Consider the following 17,967-nt stretch of genomic DNA (forward strand, 5'->3'; position numbering starts at 1 on the left):
TGCATTTCCCGAAGCTGAGCTATTTTGCGATAAGGTGGCGAGTCTGGGGAATTTAATCGTGGTAACAACATAGCCTCTAGCGGTCCTCGCAGCGGTCTGGACAAGTTTAGCTCGGCCGGAGTCACTCCAGTGGATTTGTGAACAGCCGAATTTAGGGCAAATCGGAATTCTGGTAGATGTTCGTCCCATTTTTTATGATTACTTCCCACAAATGATGCAATCATGGTTTTGAGGGTCCGGTTTATTCTTTGTGTCAGATTGGTTTGTGGATGATATGCGGTGGTCATTTTGTGCCTTAGGTTCCATTCGTTGCAGGTATCCGCAAAGATATTGGACACAAACTGGGGTCCTTGGTCCGAAAGGATGTAGTTTGGAACTCCCCATCGGGTTAGTATTTCTTGGCGTAGGGTTTTTGACACAAACTCAGCTGTAGCTTTTCTCAAGGGAAAAAGCTCAACCCATCTGGAATAGTAGTCCACAAAAAACAGTAGGTACAGGTTCCTCTGTGAACTCCTTGGAAATGGGCCCATCAGATCTACTCCAAGCATCTCCCAATATCGTTGAGTAATGGTGTGTTGAAGCATTCCTGCTTTTTTCCTGCTTTCGGGTTTGTAGGCTTGACACACTTGACACCTTCTGACATTCCCTGACCTCCAAACTCAGTCTTGGCCAGTACAGCACTGACCACATTCTTTTGTAAGTTTTGTACCGACCCAGGTGCCCAGACAGGATTGTCATGGAAGCTGTGTAGGAGTTGATGCCGGAAAGGCTCAGGGATGTACAACTGGTAGATGGTTTTATGGGCCATTTTGATGACTCTATATACCATGTCCTCCAAGATAGCAAATTTGGTGTAGGCACTTACAATCACTTCACCTTTCTCTTGGATCGACTGGTACAGTTCCTGGATATGCAGGTCCTCTTGCTGTGCTTTCCATATGACCTCATCTGAGATCAGAAGATATTTTATGGGGTTTGGTGTACCAGACAGCATCATGGCACAAATAGGCTGGGAAAGTCCACTACTCTCGCCTGTCGCTCGGGACAAAGCATCAGCAACCGTGTTGTACTTGCCTTTCCTGTATTCCACTGCAAATGTGAATTCCTGTAAACGTAGAGCCCACTGGATCAGTCTGGTGTTGGGTTTTTGAATCTTGAACACCCACACAAGTGAGGAGTGGTCGGTTACCACAGTGAAGAATCTTCCCTCAAGGTAGTATCTCCACTTTTCGATAGCCCATACCACTGCCAGGCACTCCAGTTCGGTAGTGGAATAGTTTCTCTCTGCCTTGTTCAGGCTCCTACTTGCGAAAGCTAGCACTTCCTCCGTTCCCATTCCTGTTTGTTGTACCAGCACCGCCCCAAGCCCAACTTCACAGGCATCGGCATAGACCACAAAAGGTAGGGTGAAGTTTGGATGACCGAGCACAGGAGTTGTCACAAGACGTCGCTTGAGGGTTTCAAAAGCATTTTGGCATTCAGTGGTCCACCTGAACTTTGCATCGTTCCTTTTAAGGGCGTTAAGTGGCTCTGCTACTTGCGAGAAATTTGGTACAAACCGGTGGTACCACCCCGCCATGCCTAAAAATCTCTGCAGAGATTTCAAGTTGTTCGGCACCGGATACTCCTCCACTGCCTTGGTCTTCTCAGGGTCCACCTGAACCCCAGCCGCAGACACCATGTGCCCAAGGAATTTGAGGGATTCACGAAATAAGTGACTCTTCTTCATGTTCACAGTGAGCTTTGCTTGTCTGAGTTTATCCAAGACTGCCTGGATGTCATGAAAAAAGTGGTGGGGGTCTTGTGAATAAATTATTATGTCATCAAGGTATACAAAACAGATCCTTCCTCTGAGTTCTCCTAGTGCCACCTCCATTAACCGCTGAAAGGTTGCCGGGGCGTTTTTTAATCCAAAGGGCATGACTTTGAACTGGTACAAGCCCTTACCACAGACAAAGGCAGTCTTTTGCCTACTTTCCAAATCCATCTTGATCTGCCAGTGTCCGGAGTTGAGATCCAGGGTAGTGAAAATCTTGGCTCCCCCCGGAGAGTCCAGGATCTCCTTTATTGTTGGGAGAGGATATGCATCATCCAGGGTTACAGAATTTAATTTCCTAAAGTCCACACAGAATCTAGGATCCACACTTTTTTTCTTTGGAATTAGCACAGCTGGAGCTGCCCAGGCAGATTATGAAGGTTTGATGATGTCATCTGTCAACATTTGTTCAATGAGTCTCTTCATCACCTGTAGTTTTGTCGGCGATACACAATAGGGTTTTTGTCGAATTGGTACCTCTCGTGTAACAAAAATCTTATGTTGCATGAGGTCCGTACGCCCCAACGTGGTGCAGACATCCGCATTTTCTTGAAGTTGTTACAATAACTACCTTTTTCCATTAGGGTCGAGGTGAACATCCTGTATTGCTTGCCTGCAGGTTTCTGAGATAATTCCAGCGGCAGTAGAAGAAATGCTAGCAGGAGCCACAGCAGAAAAAAAATGCACAATGTTGGGTAGGCTCTGGGTCATTTACGTTTTCCATCAGGAAATGGAATTTTTCTCGTTCATTGGTTCTAAACCAATATGCCTTATTAGCAATATCCAGTTGCATACCACTCTGAAAAAGGAAATCCAGATCCAGCACACATGGAAATGCCAATGTTTCAGAGGACAGTACAGCAGTTGTTTGCTTCCATGTCTTCCCATGTAGAGTGTACTCCACCTCACTCTGACATAAGGGTTGTTTTGCTTCTCCATCCACCAGGTATATGGAACCTTTAGTCCAAGGAATCAAGTGTTGGTTCCATGTGTCCTTAATTGCTGTCCACAGGTTCTGATTTAGCAGAGTGAACGAGGAACCTGTGTCCACAATGGCGCTACCTTCCCATGGGCCTAGTCTCAAAGGCACCATCAACTGTAGTGGTACGGTATGCAGGAGTGGACGTGAGAGAGTGCAGCTGGCCTGGGGAATTTTCTGTTTTTAAGGAATATATCCCAGCGTGGGTCAGAGTGTTTGCAGGGCAATTGGTTGATGAGCATCGACATATTTGCTTTGTTTGATGTCCTGACAACTCTCGGATCTCCCGGTAGCGCGCACTTTATAATCCTCGAAAACAAGCTGACGGACGTAAAACCTCACTCCGATCGTAAGCGCCGAACACCAGTGCTCTTTTCCCCTTTATGCGCCGCCCCGCATTTCCGCTTTTGTCACTCTTTTCGGACAGGTACACAGCGGGGGAGGGAGGGGGGGGGTCGGAAGTTAGCAGGATAGGTCGTGAGGTAGAGATTACAGATCGCTACAAAGTGATAGAAAATAAATAAAATAAGATAATCCTTTATTAGTCCCGCAGTGGGGGCATTTACAGGATAGATGAATTATGTCTTAATCAAAAGGAACATAATACATTTTTAATTCTTTATTATTTGAATTTGTGTTTGATTTCTGCTTAGTTAAAATTGCATTATTTGATATCTAAACTCTCTCTCTCTCTCTGTCTGGTTGTGTATTTCCTGTGTGGATTTGCATGATATTTCCATGCCTAGCCATAGGAACAAACAGTGGTGTTGGGCCCTCCGGTATACCTTGAGAGAACTTTGCATGGCAATGATGCACATTATGTGTCTACAGGCAGTTACAGACTGGCTGGGACCAACTCACAATGGAAATCCAAACTACCAGTAAACCAGTGAACAATTCATTTGCAATAGAAAACATATGACCTGACAAAGGTCTTCAGTGTTTCAAGAGAGAGAGTGATCATGCAGTTAAGAGTACCATGCTAGTATACTTATGTTGCTTCAGCGTGTGTGTGTGTGTGTGTGTGTGTGTGTGTGTGTGTGTGTGTGTGTGTGTGTGTGTTGTGGCGCAGATTTATGTGATATGAACTTAAGTGCCATATTGTCATGGCAGCTATGCTAATGCTGTTTTTTTTTCTTTTTTCAGAGGATAATGAGGTGATGGTATTTGATGATATTTGATACAATAAAGATAGAAAGAAAGAAAGAAAGAGAACGAGAGAGCATGAGTTGTCTGTGACTGGCTGCTGACTCAGACCCACACAAAAGTGTATTGTGTGAATAACACACACACACACACACAAACACACATATTTCCAGACAGTCGGTAAAGCTCATCTTTAATCTAAACGATCCACGCACACACACTGATGTTGACTTTTTGAAAGTAACACAGTCTTCCAGATGCTCTGACAGTCATTGGTGTTACATTCTTCTGGAGAATAACCAGATAATTACTGCACTAATCAGCCATACTCTCAGAAAAAATAAAGAGAGGCAGTGATAGTCGTGGTGAACGAGGAATTAAAAGAGGCATGATTAGATCTTTGTGCTATTTATTTGAATGTGTCAAGTGTGTGTGTGTGTGTGTGTGTGTGTGTGTGTGTGTGTGCGGGTATTTTTGCATGCGTGTGCATGGGAGAGGAAGACTTCACAAGTCTGAAAACAGAAGTGTTCATTGTGTTCACACACCTCATGGGCACTGGTCTGTGTGAGTGTGTGTGTGTGAGTGTGTGTCTGTGTGTGTGTGTAGCAGTGGGCAGTTGTGCTGACTAGATGGTTGGCACAAGGCTGAATGAGAGGCACTATGCCAACACATCCCTCTACATCTGCGTCACACACTGTCTGCCAACACACTTACACACACAAATGCACACACACCGCTCTTGGAGTGGTCGAGATCATAAAGGAGAGATTTGACTCGCCGGCTGAAGGCTGTTTTAGTATGTTCAGGTCTCAGCATGGTGTTGGGTTAAAATGTAAGAAAAATAAAAGGTTATGCTCATAATTCACAGAAAGGCAGACCAGTGAATGACCTCAAACATGATACCATGGTGAATCACAAGGCTGCAGCTGGTTGCTGTTATCACTTAAAGTCTTTGCAACTGCCTCCAGTGCTTTATGCAAACAAAGCTGGATTTGAAATGGTTAAAAAAAATGTGGAAGGAAATGCATTTAGCACATTTGCTAGAGCTCAGAGAAACACACCATGTGTTTTAGTGAGCAGCACTGAAGCTGAACTTGTTTGTTTACAAGCAAACTCCACATATTATGAAGGGTTAAGTTAGCTTGCCAATGCATCATAATATTTTACAAGATTACCATATGTCTTTATTTACACATTTATTTCCAAATGTGTAAAATCTTAATCTGCAAAGTAACTATTAGCTACAACTGTAGTGGAGTATTTATATTCATGCCCAGATGTTTTTAACCCTACTCATCATTTGTATTGCTGGCAGGTAAATACAAATCAATAAACTCCAGTTGTCCCACAAGGTTGGCTAGACCTAAAGCAAAGAGCTGCTTTACGAAACTTGGTTTAGTCTGAACGTCCACCCCATTTCATACTGCTTCCTTTTCTTATTCACAGTGGTCTGCAGTGTATGAGTTCTCCTGCCTTGTGTGTGCGTGTGCATGTGTGTGCGTGTGTGCGTGTGTGTGTGTGTGTGTGTGGATGTGGGGGTTGACATGGTTCTCTCTCAGAGGAAGTCTGTGGTTGGGCCGTTTCTACATATTTTCCCCTAACACACACACACACACACACACACACACACACACACACACACATACACCCATGCTCGCGCGCACACACACACACACACACACACACACAGACGTTTTCCCTGTCAAGCAAATGAAGCTTTCTTTTAAAAGCACCACGCAGCCCCACAGATGTGGAAGCCATCTTTCTCTCTCTCTCTCTGTCTCTCTGTTTCTCTCTTTCTCTCTGTCTCTCTCCCTCTCTCTGTCTCCCTAACACACTCACACAAAAAAGATTAACTTGAATAAACACAAAAAAACCTTGGAGTGCGGCCTCCCCTGCAACCCTGGTGCATTGTGGGTAGCTGTGGTAAAAGAGATCCCTGTGAGAGCCTGTCCAAAAATAGCCGGTGTAAAAATGCAGGAACGTGGAGCTTGCCCAGTGTCCCACAGAAACATCCAGTCTTCTGTGTGTATGTGTGCATTTTGGGAGTGCTTTTGATTGTGTTAATTTATTCCTAAATACTTGTTTACTCAGATAAAAATACCATCTGAAAACGTTCTACCCTGGGAAAAAAACTGACGGTGTCTGTGTTTCACTGCGTCTCTTTGTCTGTTGTCTATTACTCATGGAAATTAATGCTGTGGAAAAGAGGAAGACTGAGAAAAAAAGAAGAAATAAAGAAAGCAAAACATTTGCACATTTACTGTATCCTGCTTTATCAAGCTTTTGATCACGTTTATGGCTGAAAGACAAGATCAAACAGCTTTTTTGGCATTGGGCTTTTGGCCACCAGAAAAATGTATGTCCAATATTCTCTTTTTTTTTGCTCTGTTTTTGTCTGCACCAACTCCTGAGGGAAATATTTGGCTCCTAAGCTGCCGATAGGGTTACAAAAGTCTGACAGTCTGACGCTGTAGACAGGCCACTGCACTTCTCAGAGTGCACGAAGAAGAGAAATGGGTTAATAGAATACAAGTAAAAACTTCTAATGCCTTTATTATCATGACTCATTCTCCCACTACCCTGCTCTCCCTCTCACAGATAGACAAAATAGACAACACAAGGTCAAACAAGACAGACGTAATGATTTGTGGGCAGTCTGCTGATATGTTTTGTACCGTATTTGTTAATATCAGGCTCATGAGTCTTAATTGGAGACCCATGAGAACTGAAGCAACATGGCATTTACTTTCAATAAATAAATGAGGTCATTATCCCAAAATAAAATGCCACAAAGTCGTATGTCTGACAGTGTGTGAATACATCTAAGTCACAAACTCAATGAAGATTTACGCACACACAAAAAACACACACAGAAGAAGAACATGTCTTTAGGCATACCTTTTATTTCGGATCCGTCAACTTACTTTTCCACTTTAACGGGACTGTCATGGATGGTTACACACACTCATGGAAACACACTAACCACTGATTCCACACGTGCACACATATGTAAATGCACTCCAATGTGTGTGTGTGTGTGTGTGTGTGTGTGTCTTTTACTAGCAGTACCCAATTGTACTGGAGAGGTTTTGACGTAGTTGGTGGTTTTTGCTCTTTCACAGCAGTAATGGGTGTGGAGGTGGGACGGACACCATCACCCAAACAATGAGCTTTTTATTATTCTGGAAAAACAGCTGACGGTTTCCGATTTTAGAATTGCAGTTTTGTATGTAACTCGAGGTCATATTAAGCTGTTTTTCCCCCAAAAAACATTAGAAAAAGAGAATCATTATTGTATAGTTCTTGTAGTGTCACGGGCTGTCGCTAGGACAGGCTAGCCTGGGGCGGTGCAAAGAGAGAGATGAACACAGGCACGTCCGAGGGTATTTAACAAAAAGTCCAGGTTTATTTCCCATCCCACCAGCAAGGTAACATCCAAAAACAACAAAGTATCAAAAAAAAGGTCCAGTTAGGTAACACAAAACATCCCGGAGGAGAAAGTGGTTAATTAACCAAACAAAAACTCAATCCTGGTGAATCCAGGCTACGAGGTCCTCTCCCTTGTTGTCCTCTTCCAGGTGCTCGTGGGTTCACCTTCCGCTCTCCCTTCTCCTTCCCAGGTGCTCTCCCTTAAGTCTCCCAGCCCTGCCTCAATCAGGTGCCTTAAGCAGCTGCAGCTGGGTGAGCGGTGAGGCAGGCTGGGAGATGTAGTTTTTGCACTGGTGGCCACTCTGTAGCGTCCCTCCACTACCTGTCCCCTTGTGATGCCACATTCTGTAAACGCATCAGATCTCAGACCTCCTGCTTTCATCATTTTCCATGTAGCTTTTTTTCCATAGATTTAATGAAGGAGAGTTCATCTTGGGTTTATTCCCAACATGATGGTGTTTGAACGTTACCAGCAGAGGATTATAACTGAACAATTTCAAAACTGTTGACTGAAAATGTCTGTTATATGATCTAAACCTTCTCTCTTTCGCTCTCTCTTGCGCTCTCTGTCTCTCTCCCACCAGGTCTATTTAAAGGCTCCCATGATTTTGAACGGTGTGTGTGTGACCTGGAGAGGTTGGATCGACCTACAGAGGCTGGATGGGATGGGATACCTGGAGTATGATGAAGAGAGGGCGCAGGTAACACAACACATGTTTACAGATTGAGAAACGTCATTAGGTTTTCCTTGTTTAAACTAAACTCACTCGGTGTGTGTGTGTGTGTGTGTGTGTGTGTGTGTGTGTGTGCAGCAAGAGGACGCTTTGGCCCAGGCATCGTTTGAAGAGGCCCGACGCAGAACCCGAGACTTTGAAGACAGAGACCGATCACACAGAGAAGATCTGGAGGTGAGAGGCCCAGTGAAGGTGGTGTTTATGGAGGGCCTGTTGGTCGGCCATGTAAATAAAGAGAAGTGGGCTGTTACTAGACAGGGTAGCTCCAACTGTTATAGGACAAATCTGCTTCCTCTTGAGACCAACTTAGCCATGCGAAGCCAGCCTAAATGTCAGATCCAGATTCTAGTCTGCCTAAACATGTGCTGTCATTTGTTCACAACAATCTGTGAACTATGAGTTCTACCAGTTAGTTAACCACAGTTCACAGAAGAAGAAAAAAGTTAAATAAAAACAGGGGGCTGTTGCTCACGGGTAGAGTGGTCGTCCTGCAACCGCAATGCAGTTGGTTCTATCCCCACTCTCAACCATAGTTTGCATGTCAAAGTGTCCTTGAGCAAGCCACTGAACCCCCAGTTGCTCCACGGGCGCTTCACGGCAGCCCACTGCTCCTCAATAACTCAAGATGGGTTAAATGCAGAAACCAAATTTCATGTATGTATGTAATATGACACACGTGATAAAGTCTAGTTTTAAACAATATTGGGACTTTCCACCATCCTGCCTCTCATCAACAATTAGAGTACGGTAACTTAATACCATAGTGAAACACATCGTTTCACTTCAATTCTGTTATACCTCTAACCACAACCACCACCATTGTTGGCTGTTCCCTATTGCACCTGTAAGCACACCCAAAAGGGATGATTCAGTGGCCACACCTTGAGTACACATCTGCATCACTGGAGCTCATTAATGAGCTGCTATTACGTTACCTTGTGAAGTAACTCATTTAAATAAGAAGTCAAATTCAATTTATGCAGGAACAGATTTTGAGAATAATTTGTGAGCCATTCCCATAACATATTTATTTTTCAGTTTGAAAATGGGAAGCAACAGATGTTCAAGCGGGTCGCTCATTTATCTGGTGCAGGAAGGGCTCATTTTGACGTCTGACTGAAGCTGCTAGCTATTTAATTGTGCAGCATATTTAAAAAGAGCAAAGGGATATTACAAGACTGGCTTTGCTAGGCTAGACCCAACTGTACATTTACAAATAGATTTACAAATGTATAGCTCTAAAAAGCAAGCTAAGCTTGCTATCAGTAGAATTTATACTGATAAATTGCTTGCAAACATTCAGAAAATGATTTGGCACTGAAGATACTTATTATGTTTGATGCTTTTCACAAAAGTGCATTTAATTTTTTTAATGTTTGCCATAATACTGTATTTCTATTCTATATTGATTGGCATGTTTAATGAAGTTGGCTTTCTTTGCTTAGTGCTTTGGGTTGTGTGACGTGTGGTTGTGTGCTTTTATAATATTTTTATTTAAATTGTTTGTTTTTTAAAAGTTTGAATCATAGGTTTAGTGCATGATCAGTTTGACAATAAATCTAATCTGATAATTTATTTAATTTGATATTATTGAACTATTGAATGACTGATTCAGTTTTGTCAGGTGTCCCAAAAGCCTCTGAAGGGAAAGTAGTTGATTTACTAAATAGTTACCATAATGATATAACATTGAATTATCGCCATGTTTGTCAGATTCACACATTTATACATTGTCAGTTTGAATGTTGTGACCATCCCAAACTTGAGACAAACTAACTTTCCCAGCAAGGCTTTGGGGAGATCAATCCTTCTTAAGTTGACGAAGTTAAGAATGAATCCCAAATTGTTTATTTTTTAGGACCCTGTGGTTTCTAAAATCTGGGACTGATGACACACAGACAGCCAGCAGAAAAGAACAGGGTCTGTGTCCTTTATTTCTCACCATCTATCACACTGTCATGCACTAAACCACCCTGTGTGTGTGTGCATATGTGTGCGGTTGTGTGTGCGCAACTATGTGTGTGTCCAAATGTTTGATACATGTATGTGCATTCCTGTGTTTGTCTGTTATTTTCTGTGTGTGACCACAGGCAGCTGTTTCTTGTTACATTTTTACGTATGTGTGTGTGTTGTTAGTGTGTCTGTTGTTCATGGATATGCATGCACTTCTAATGAATTTTATGACAATAATATCTGATGCTGTTTGTGTAATGCTTGGGGGTGCGTGAGAGAGAGAAACGGCTAGATGTAACCATTTCATAGCTAGTACGCACAATGACACACACGCACACACACACATCATCATCATCATCATCATCCACATCCCCTACAAGACCTACCACAGCTTTGCAGCACATGGCCCGGCACAAATTAGAGAGAAAGGAAACACAGCATTTGAAGAGTACAGAGGGGTGAGAAGGGGGGGGGGGGGGGGGTGCAGCCAGACATGAAAGAAAAGACAGAAGGGCATTTATTGAAGGTCATCTTTCATCTGACTGATCTCATGTTTCCTCCCCGAGGCTCATGGGGAAAGAGAAAACCATGTGTCTCCTGCTGAATCAATACAAATACCCGTCACTATCCCCTCAAACACATGCACTCTGTAAAAAGGCATTCGATTTGGCACTGATCATTCAGGAGAAAAATAGAGACTTTGTCCCACTTTGTGTTGCATTCTGGTCCCAATGCCGTCTTCTTCCTCCTGCTTCCAGTTTGTTTTGTGCTTCCGGTTTTGTGCTCAACAAAGCTAACCAGCACCTGATTGTAGTTTTAATATTTAATGGATAAATATGAGCGCGGTGATCAGTCTTATCACCCCACACTTGGCAAGAAAGTGAAGAGGACATTTCTGAAAACGTCTAAGTAATCCTTTAAAAGAACAAATATATATGGTCTCTAGGAGCAAATTGGAACAAGCACAAAAACATGGATGCTTTTTTAGTGTGTGCTGTTTTTCTCTCTCTCAATTCACAAAGCAATTTAACACAAGTGCATTTTTATGTTGCTGGAGCTGCACGTTGGAGCAATATCTCTGTGGCCCTCAAACATGTAGTTGTTCTCTCTGCCACCATGTGCTCGTTTTATCTGTTTTTCTTTGCATGCAGTTCACTCCCTGGCCTTTCTGATGAATGCACTCAATCAAAACACTTCTTCTTTGACCAAATTTGTAGACCTTGTGGCGTTTCTTATGCCGTCCATTTTTACAATCCTTAACAACTCTTGTCCTCTTCTTGGCCCTGGACATATTGTCTATTTAAGAGTAAGGAAATCATGGATATCATGTTATTTATATCTATGTTATATCTGCATCATGTTTTCGGGCTGTCGCTCTCTCCGTCCCATTCTCAGGAACGCGTAGGGGGAATTTTGAACAAACGTCCCCCGAGACTCGAGGATAAACTGACTACATTTTGGTTGTCAACGGTCACAGTGACCTCACAATACACATTTTGGGCTATAACTTCAAAGAATTCATAAGCTAATTTTGACAATTACACACAAATGTCTATTAGGATACAATTATGATGTGATGAAATTTTGGCCAGACATGGATGCAAACTGCAACATGACTGCTTGGTGGAGGCAAACAACACAAGGCGGTAATTCTAGGTTCAGATTTTGCTTTAGTTTTTGTTCGTTATTTTGTTCTGCACAGTGCAGTAATGACTTCTATAAAGTGTGTAGGGTCCAGAGGAAGAATAGTGGGTAAATAGTCTAATGTTGGAGTAAGGGAGGATTTAGTTCATATGCTTCTCCTATTGTCTTGCAGAGGCTTCGACAAGCCGATGTAAAATCTGCTGCACAGATTCAGCCTCTGTATTACTGTGGTCTGAACTCCACCTCTGTCTCTCTTCCCTAGATAGCTGGTGATCTATGTATCTGTATGTACTGTACAGAAAGAAAAAAGGACAGAAGTCACTGAATGTGTTTTTTTAATTCATAAAGTCTAATAAAACATTTATATTTACAGTCAACATTTTTAAAACATAAATGGTGATGCTGTCTGTTATAAATAAATAATAGATGATCAGGCAGAGCAGCAGAAATGCAGAAGAACAGTGTGTGAAAGAGGGCAGCAGAGAGAGAGAGGGGGGGAGAGAGAGAGAGAGACAGAGAGAGAGAGAGAGAGAAGAGGAGTAGATACGTTAGGGACATGTTTCATGCTTACATTGTGCATGAATAATTATATTTCTGAAAAATACAATTCCAGTATTAGTTGCGTATCTGGAGTGCACACAAGGTGGCATACTATGATATTTAGACTGAAGTCAACACTGATGGTTTTCACCATCTAAAAATGTAACATTTTTCAAGACACAATCTCAATCTGAAAAAACATGAAGAGAACATGACTTAAACCATGAAACATCTCACTAAAAGTCAGAATAAGTGTAAATTGAATTACAGTGAACAACAGGAAAGTATTTTGGTTCACTGGGCGTTCACAGATTATAAAGCTGTTCCCCTTCAATCAATCAAGCCTAATTTTGGCAGATACAACATTTTACATCCAAAAGAAGTGAAATTCCAGTCATTCAAGGTCAGAAGGCACTTGACAAAATGATGGATTGGGAAGGGATTGATCTGGAAGAACACACACACACACACACACACACACACACACACTTCTCCAAGTGCTCAGAATGGTGAATAATGAGCTGGCACTGAAAGCATTAATATATCATTAGTATTGATCACCATCAGACCCTCTGCTTTGACTTACACACACACACACACACACACACACACACAAACACAAACACGCACGCACGCAATCACATTTAGATACTGTACAGTCACATGTGCACAATCTCGCAGATATAGCAGATCTCTAAATTCGTCACTTCACACACAAACACGCACTCTTCTCCAGTATTGAGTTGTGGTTAAGCAGCCTAGAATGGGCCAGCAGGCTTCCATCTGTGTGTAGATCAATACAGAAAGCTCTCCTGCCCTTATGATTAGCAAAGGCCGCTCCCTTTACAAAGACAAACACTGCGCAACAGCCATGATGCAGCAGCTGAGTGAAAACAGTGGTCATGTTGTTTGTTTATTCACCTCGTAAACTCAGAGCCCTCCGTAGTCATATTCACATCTCTACAGGCTTTTATAGAATATTTACATAATCTGAATGTATTTTATATCACTCCAAACACTTAAAGTAACATGGAACTCATATGTTAAACCAAGTGTTTGGTTAACATTTCTTTGACTTTGATTTATTCGGCATGCTCTACATTTCCACACATGATGAACAAATGTGAAGTGAAACTTAAGTTGAATGTGCCTTTCTCACATCGCACATGTTGGCATGTCAAACACAGTCAAATCAACTCATTAACAGTCCGCTCCAGCAATAACTGCTGGAGCGGACTGTTAATGTGTTTATCTGCACCTGTGCTTTTCCAGCTATGACGAGTCAAAACGTCTGCAATAATAGGAATCAGATCATTTTGGCAACGTTTATTTTTCTTCTTTTCAACTTCCAAATTGATAGCAAATTGTTGAGAACCACTGCATCATACCAGATGTATATCATTTTGTAAAACATTATTCCACACATTGAGCTCATATTGTAATTAATTTGGCAATTCTGCAATTCAATGTTAATTGAACAATTAAGACTCATCGTGGCTCCTCATCACGTCCTAATCTGATAGCAGCAGTTTTGATTAAGCAGCATCAAGCAAGAGGAGACTGGAGTCAGTCTGGCTGTTAGAAAATGGTAGTATGACACACTGTTTGCGTGTGTGTGCATGTGACTGTGTGTATGTTGCTATTATGGTGAGTCATTGAGATGACACAAACTATATTCCAGTTGAACTAAGCGACCCCTTTACTATCTCTGTCTGCATTATTGTCTGCCCTGCTCTCTGCCTCACCTCTCCACACACTTTCTTTTTCTTTTTTACATCAGGAGCAGGTCACGCAACGGGGCTCACAAACACACCCAGCCATGAAATATATTTAAAGGTCTTGTCATACTGATGACTCCTAATGATGACCTAATGATCCGTTTGTTGTGTGCCTGTCTGCCTGTCTGCCTGTCTGCCTGTCTGCCTGTCTCTCTGTCTGTCTGTCTGTCCTTGACTAAAATATCAACATCAGTAAAGTGTATAAACAGCAGCACTGAGCTTTGTAATGATACAGTTCTCTGGCAACCTCTAGTGACAGTTTGTGGAACTGCAACTTATTTTTGGTTAATAGTTGTGGATTAATTTAGTACAGTTATTCTCACATTTGGGTCCTTGTAGGTTACTTTTCATAACATTGTAGCTTATTCACCTATATTATTTATGAGTTGTGGTAAGGAGATATAAGGCCATTGTATGTGTTTATTCAGTTGTAATAATTTATGATTATGTGTCTATACCTATAAACATATTTGAACCTAATGTTCAAGTAAAGTGTTACACTATGTCTGATCTGTTAACTGTACTTAATGTATCGTCTCTTTGTCTCCAATCTCTTTCTTGCTATCTTACCCATGTCCCTCGTCCTGTCTTCTCTCCTCGTCTCTCTCCATCACTCTCTCTCTTTTCCTCCCCTCTCCTCTCCCCCTTTTTCATCCTTCCATCCCTCTCTCTCCCCAGTCTAGACGACAGCAGGACCCCAGACATGGCACAAACATGGCCAACGCTGACGTGGAACACAAAATGCGCTGATGAGGAAGAGGAAGTAGTGAAAAGAGGAAGAGGAGAAAACCAGGGCTGACTGTCCATTCACTTTCAATAGTCAACTGATAAAAAGTCAACTGAAACTGCAATTGCTGACCAATTGTTCACTATTATTTCCAAAAAGCTTTGATATGATCATTTGCAAAGATTTTTGACATATTTACAAGAAAGTAAACTTCCTAAATTTTAAAAGGATAAATCGATAATGGAAGAACAGGTTGGAAGAGGGCATCCAGAGAGAATTATACCAGATTTTAGCATTAAGAAATATTTGCTGTTCTATAATATTCATGATCTGGTGAGATGACTGTAAAATCACAAGTTCTGTAGCAACAACCTCGAACGAGGAAGAATAACAAAGAAAACTGCTACTAACTCTGATATCTTTGGCTCTGGAAGCAATCAGAACATCATTGGGTGTGTTTGTGGGGTGGGTGGGTGTATGGGTCAATTCAAACGACCTTCGTCCTCTTAAGGCTTTTGCACTATGTGATACAATCAGACTTGTTCTCCACGTGGATTTTCTTGATATGCATGAAGCCAAACAGGCCACGTTCTCCCTTGTTCCCTATATGCAGCCTATTTACAAGAGAGCGCTCTCTTTACAGCGCTCTGGTAAGGAATCCCTGGGTGATCCAAGGTGATGTCATTGTGCAGCCAAATGTAGGCGTGCTCTCGTCGTGGACCCAAGCAGTAGCATGCTCGACAAAGTGCTTCTTTTTTGTTTTATTTAACCAGGATATGTCACCCAGGTGGACTTGTGATCTGGTGTGAATGTCAGACAAACATTAACCCAACCTTGTGCATGAAATTGGGGATACTTCATTAAGTGTATTGCTTTTTCAGTGCAGAAGAGTCATCATACCAGAGCATCGCCGTCCAGTGAAAACCATGTGGCTCCAAATTGAATATTTTTTTTTTCCCCCCAGAAAAACTGAAGGATTTAAATATTCCTTTGTGAGTCAAGAAACATGTACTAATTAATAAGCTAAATAAACAGTTGGGTTTTCTAAAACAAAAATGAATTGTTCCAAAACAGAAAACCGCTTTTTCCTTTTTGGAGATATGTGGTTTTCACTAGACGGGGTAACATCCAACTATAACATTCAATTAATCAAATCAGAAAATACATATGTTCATAACCTCTTTAAAAACACATCATACACATCAGTTTCATGTGTCTCATATTACTTGTCACTTCTCTATGGAAAAATGGGATTGAAATCAACCTTAATTTTTTTTACCAGGTCATAGATTGTACAGTCTGTGGTATCAATCTAATTTAGTTAGAATCCATCTATTGATCGATCAATCAGATATCCTTCCACATTAATGGACTGTAAAAGCCTAAATACAGTCGAGATATTATTCCCTGTCCTGTTACAGCACTATGAAACGGTTTTTTTTTAAAAATAATTTTGTGTGTGTGAAAGTCATGATGTTTTTATATTACTTCTCACCTCTGTATATGTATTCATTTTATGTTCATCTGTCAGCTTTGTTATGGACTAGTAGTAGCAGCGGTAGGCTATTTTATGTAAAACTGAGTTGAAAATTACAAAACGTCTCCAGAAATGTTGTTTTGAGGACTTTTGTTGCTTTCGTTTAATGTGTTCCTTTGAATGTTATTTTTATGGTCTGTTTTTAAGGAAATCCACTTCCTAGGATAAATACATTGAATGTGGATTGACTCAAGCCCTTTTATTTGTAAATTGTGCAACTAGAGGCTCATTTCATTTTCCAGTGTGATTTACGTTTAGTGAACTCAACTGTTTTATTACAATTATTATAACCAAGATATTTTCTTTATTCATGCTTTTATTTTCCCTCAGTCTGACTTATTAAGCATTTAGATGAGCTGAGAAAACTTTTGATTGATAAGAGAGTAACATTTTACAAAAAGCTAATTGATCATGATAAAGTTGATACCACAGCCCGTGGCTACAGAAAGGTAATTTCATTTTAAAAGACCAACATAAAGGAACGGTTTAAGTTGAAATGGTAACAAATGTGTCAATGGTAACCATATCATCACGCTCGGGGCATAACAAAAAACATGCAGGATTTTTATCCTGAATGGGAGGATTTAATTCAGATAACTGAAGCATTTGTCATTTATTTTTCCATTTGGAAGACTGGGGAGAGAAGCTTAAAACCTTTAATTTTTCTCAGAGCATACTGATGTCCCTGTGACTCAGTGATAAATTTGTTGAGGAATGTGGAAAACATACTTTCGGTATCGGGGCACGTTCGGTGTGATAAGCGGTCGATTGTAGTGTCTCAGTTGAGTTTGATAGCGTTGTGTGTAAAAGTCCAACCACAGTTATTTTAGATCAATCAATCTGGCATGTGTAGTTCAACTTTATCTTCATGGGTTTAAACCTTGTGCTCAGGTTAAGGGATTGATTTTAAAAGACAACACTTCTAGGTTGTAGATAGGAAAGGACCACAGTTAATCACCCTGTCTTGACATCACCCACTCAGTATCATTACCATTATTTAGAGGGTTACCCTGGTAAACACATTAGTTGATACTCCATCCTTCAATTTTCTTAATGCAGGCATTAAGGCAAAACATATAACTGTCTTTCTGTTTCTCTTGTTTGTTTAAGTTATTTATATTTTGGTTTTATTTCAAGATCCAAAGAAGTACTTGTACACACTCCCCGTATGTTTTTCCTTCCTCTGTGGTCTGCCTTTCTCTCTGTTTATTGTTGAGCTTGTCCTCTTGGAGGAATCAGAAATATGAGATATTCAATTCAAAATGTTGTTCAAAGTTTTTCATAATAAAAAGGTATGACTTCATGCATGTTTTTCTGATCTTTTTACTGAAACAGGAACTTCACTGTTTTTCCTTTGCCAGACTTTTCTCAGGACTATGTGGTGACTGTGCTTGATTGACTCTCTTGGCAATTAGTTTTTTTCCCCTGTTTGAGTGAACAAATTACACTTTGATTACAATGTGGAGATTAGTGATATTACAATATCCCTAGCATAGCTCTCTCCTCCTTCAACGAGAGCAGTCTGATCAGCGAGAATAAGTGGCAACACCTTTGCGCAGTGGCGTTAAATAATTAAGTACATTTACTTAAGTACTGTATGTACTTCAGTACACATTTGAGGCACTACTTTAGGCATTATATTCTGATTCCGGACACTTTAAACCTCTGCTGCACTTTAGGA

General features: G+C 41.2%; 1 protein-coding gene across 4 annotated transcripts in view; it reads left to right on the plus strand.

Annotated features, from left to right (window-relative positions):
- Positions 1 to 17,589, plus strand: part of cbfb (core-binding factor subunit beta) — a 31,772-nt gene extending 14,183 nt beyond the window's left edge. The window contains exons 4-7 of one of the 4 annotated variants that reach the window (XM_034535710.1): positions 7,958 to 8,074; positions 8,186 to 8,281; positions 9,966 to 10,027; positions 14,701 to 17,589. In XM_034535710.1, coding sequence (XP_034391601.1) covers positions 7,958 to 8,074; positions 8,186 to 8,281; positions 9,966 to 9,995 — 243 coding nt within the window. In that variant the 3' untranslated portion in view covers positions 9,996 to 10,027; positions 14,701 to 17,589. The remainder of the gene's footprint in view (positions 1 to 7,957; positions 8,075 to 8,185; positions 8,282 to 9,965; positions 10,028 to 14,700) is intronic. The other 3 variants (XM_034535711.1, XM_034535708.1, XM_034535709.1) reach the window with 3 other exon arrangements.
- The last annotated feature ends 378 nt before the right edge of the window (positions 17,590 to 17,967 follow it).

This window comes from Cyclopterus lumpus, chromosome 6, assembly GCF_009769545.1.
Source record: "Cyclopterus lumpus isolate fCycLum1 chromosome 6, fCycLum1.pri, whole genome shotgun sequence".
Classification (NCBI taxonomy): Eukaryota; Metazoa; Chordata; class Actinopteri; order Perciformes; family Cyclopteridae; genus Cyclopterus; species Cyclopterus lumpus.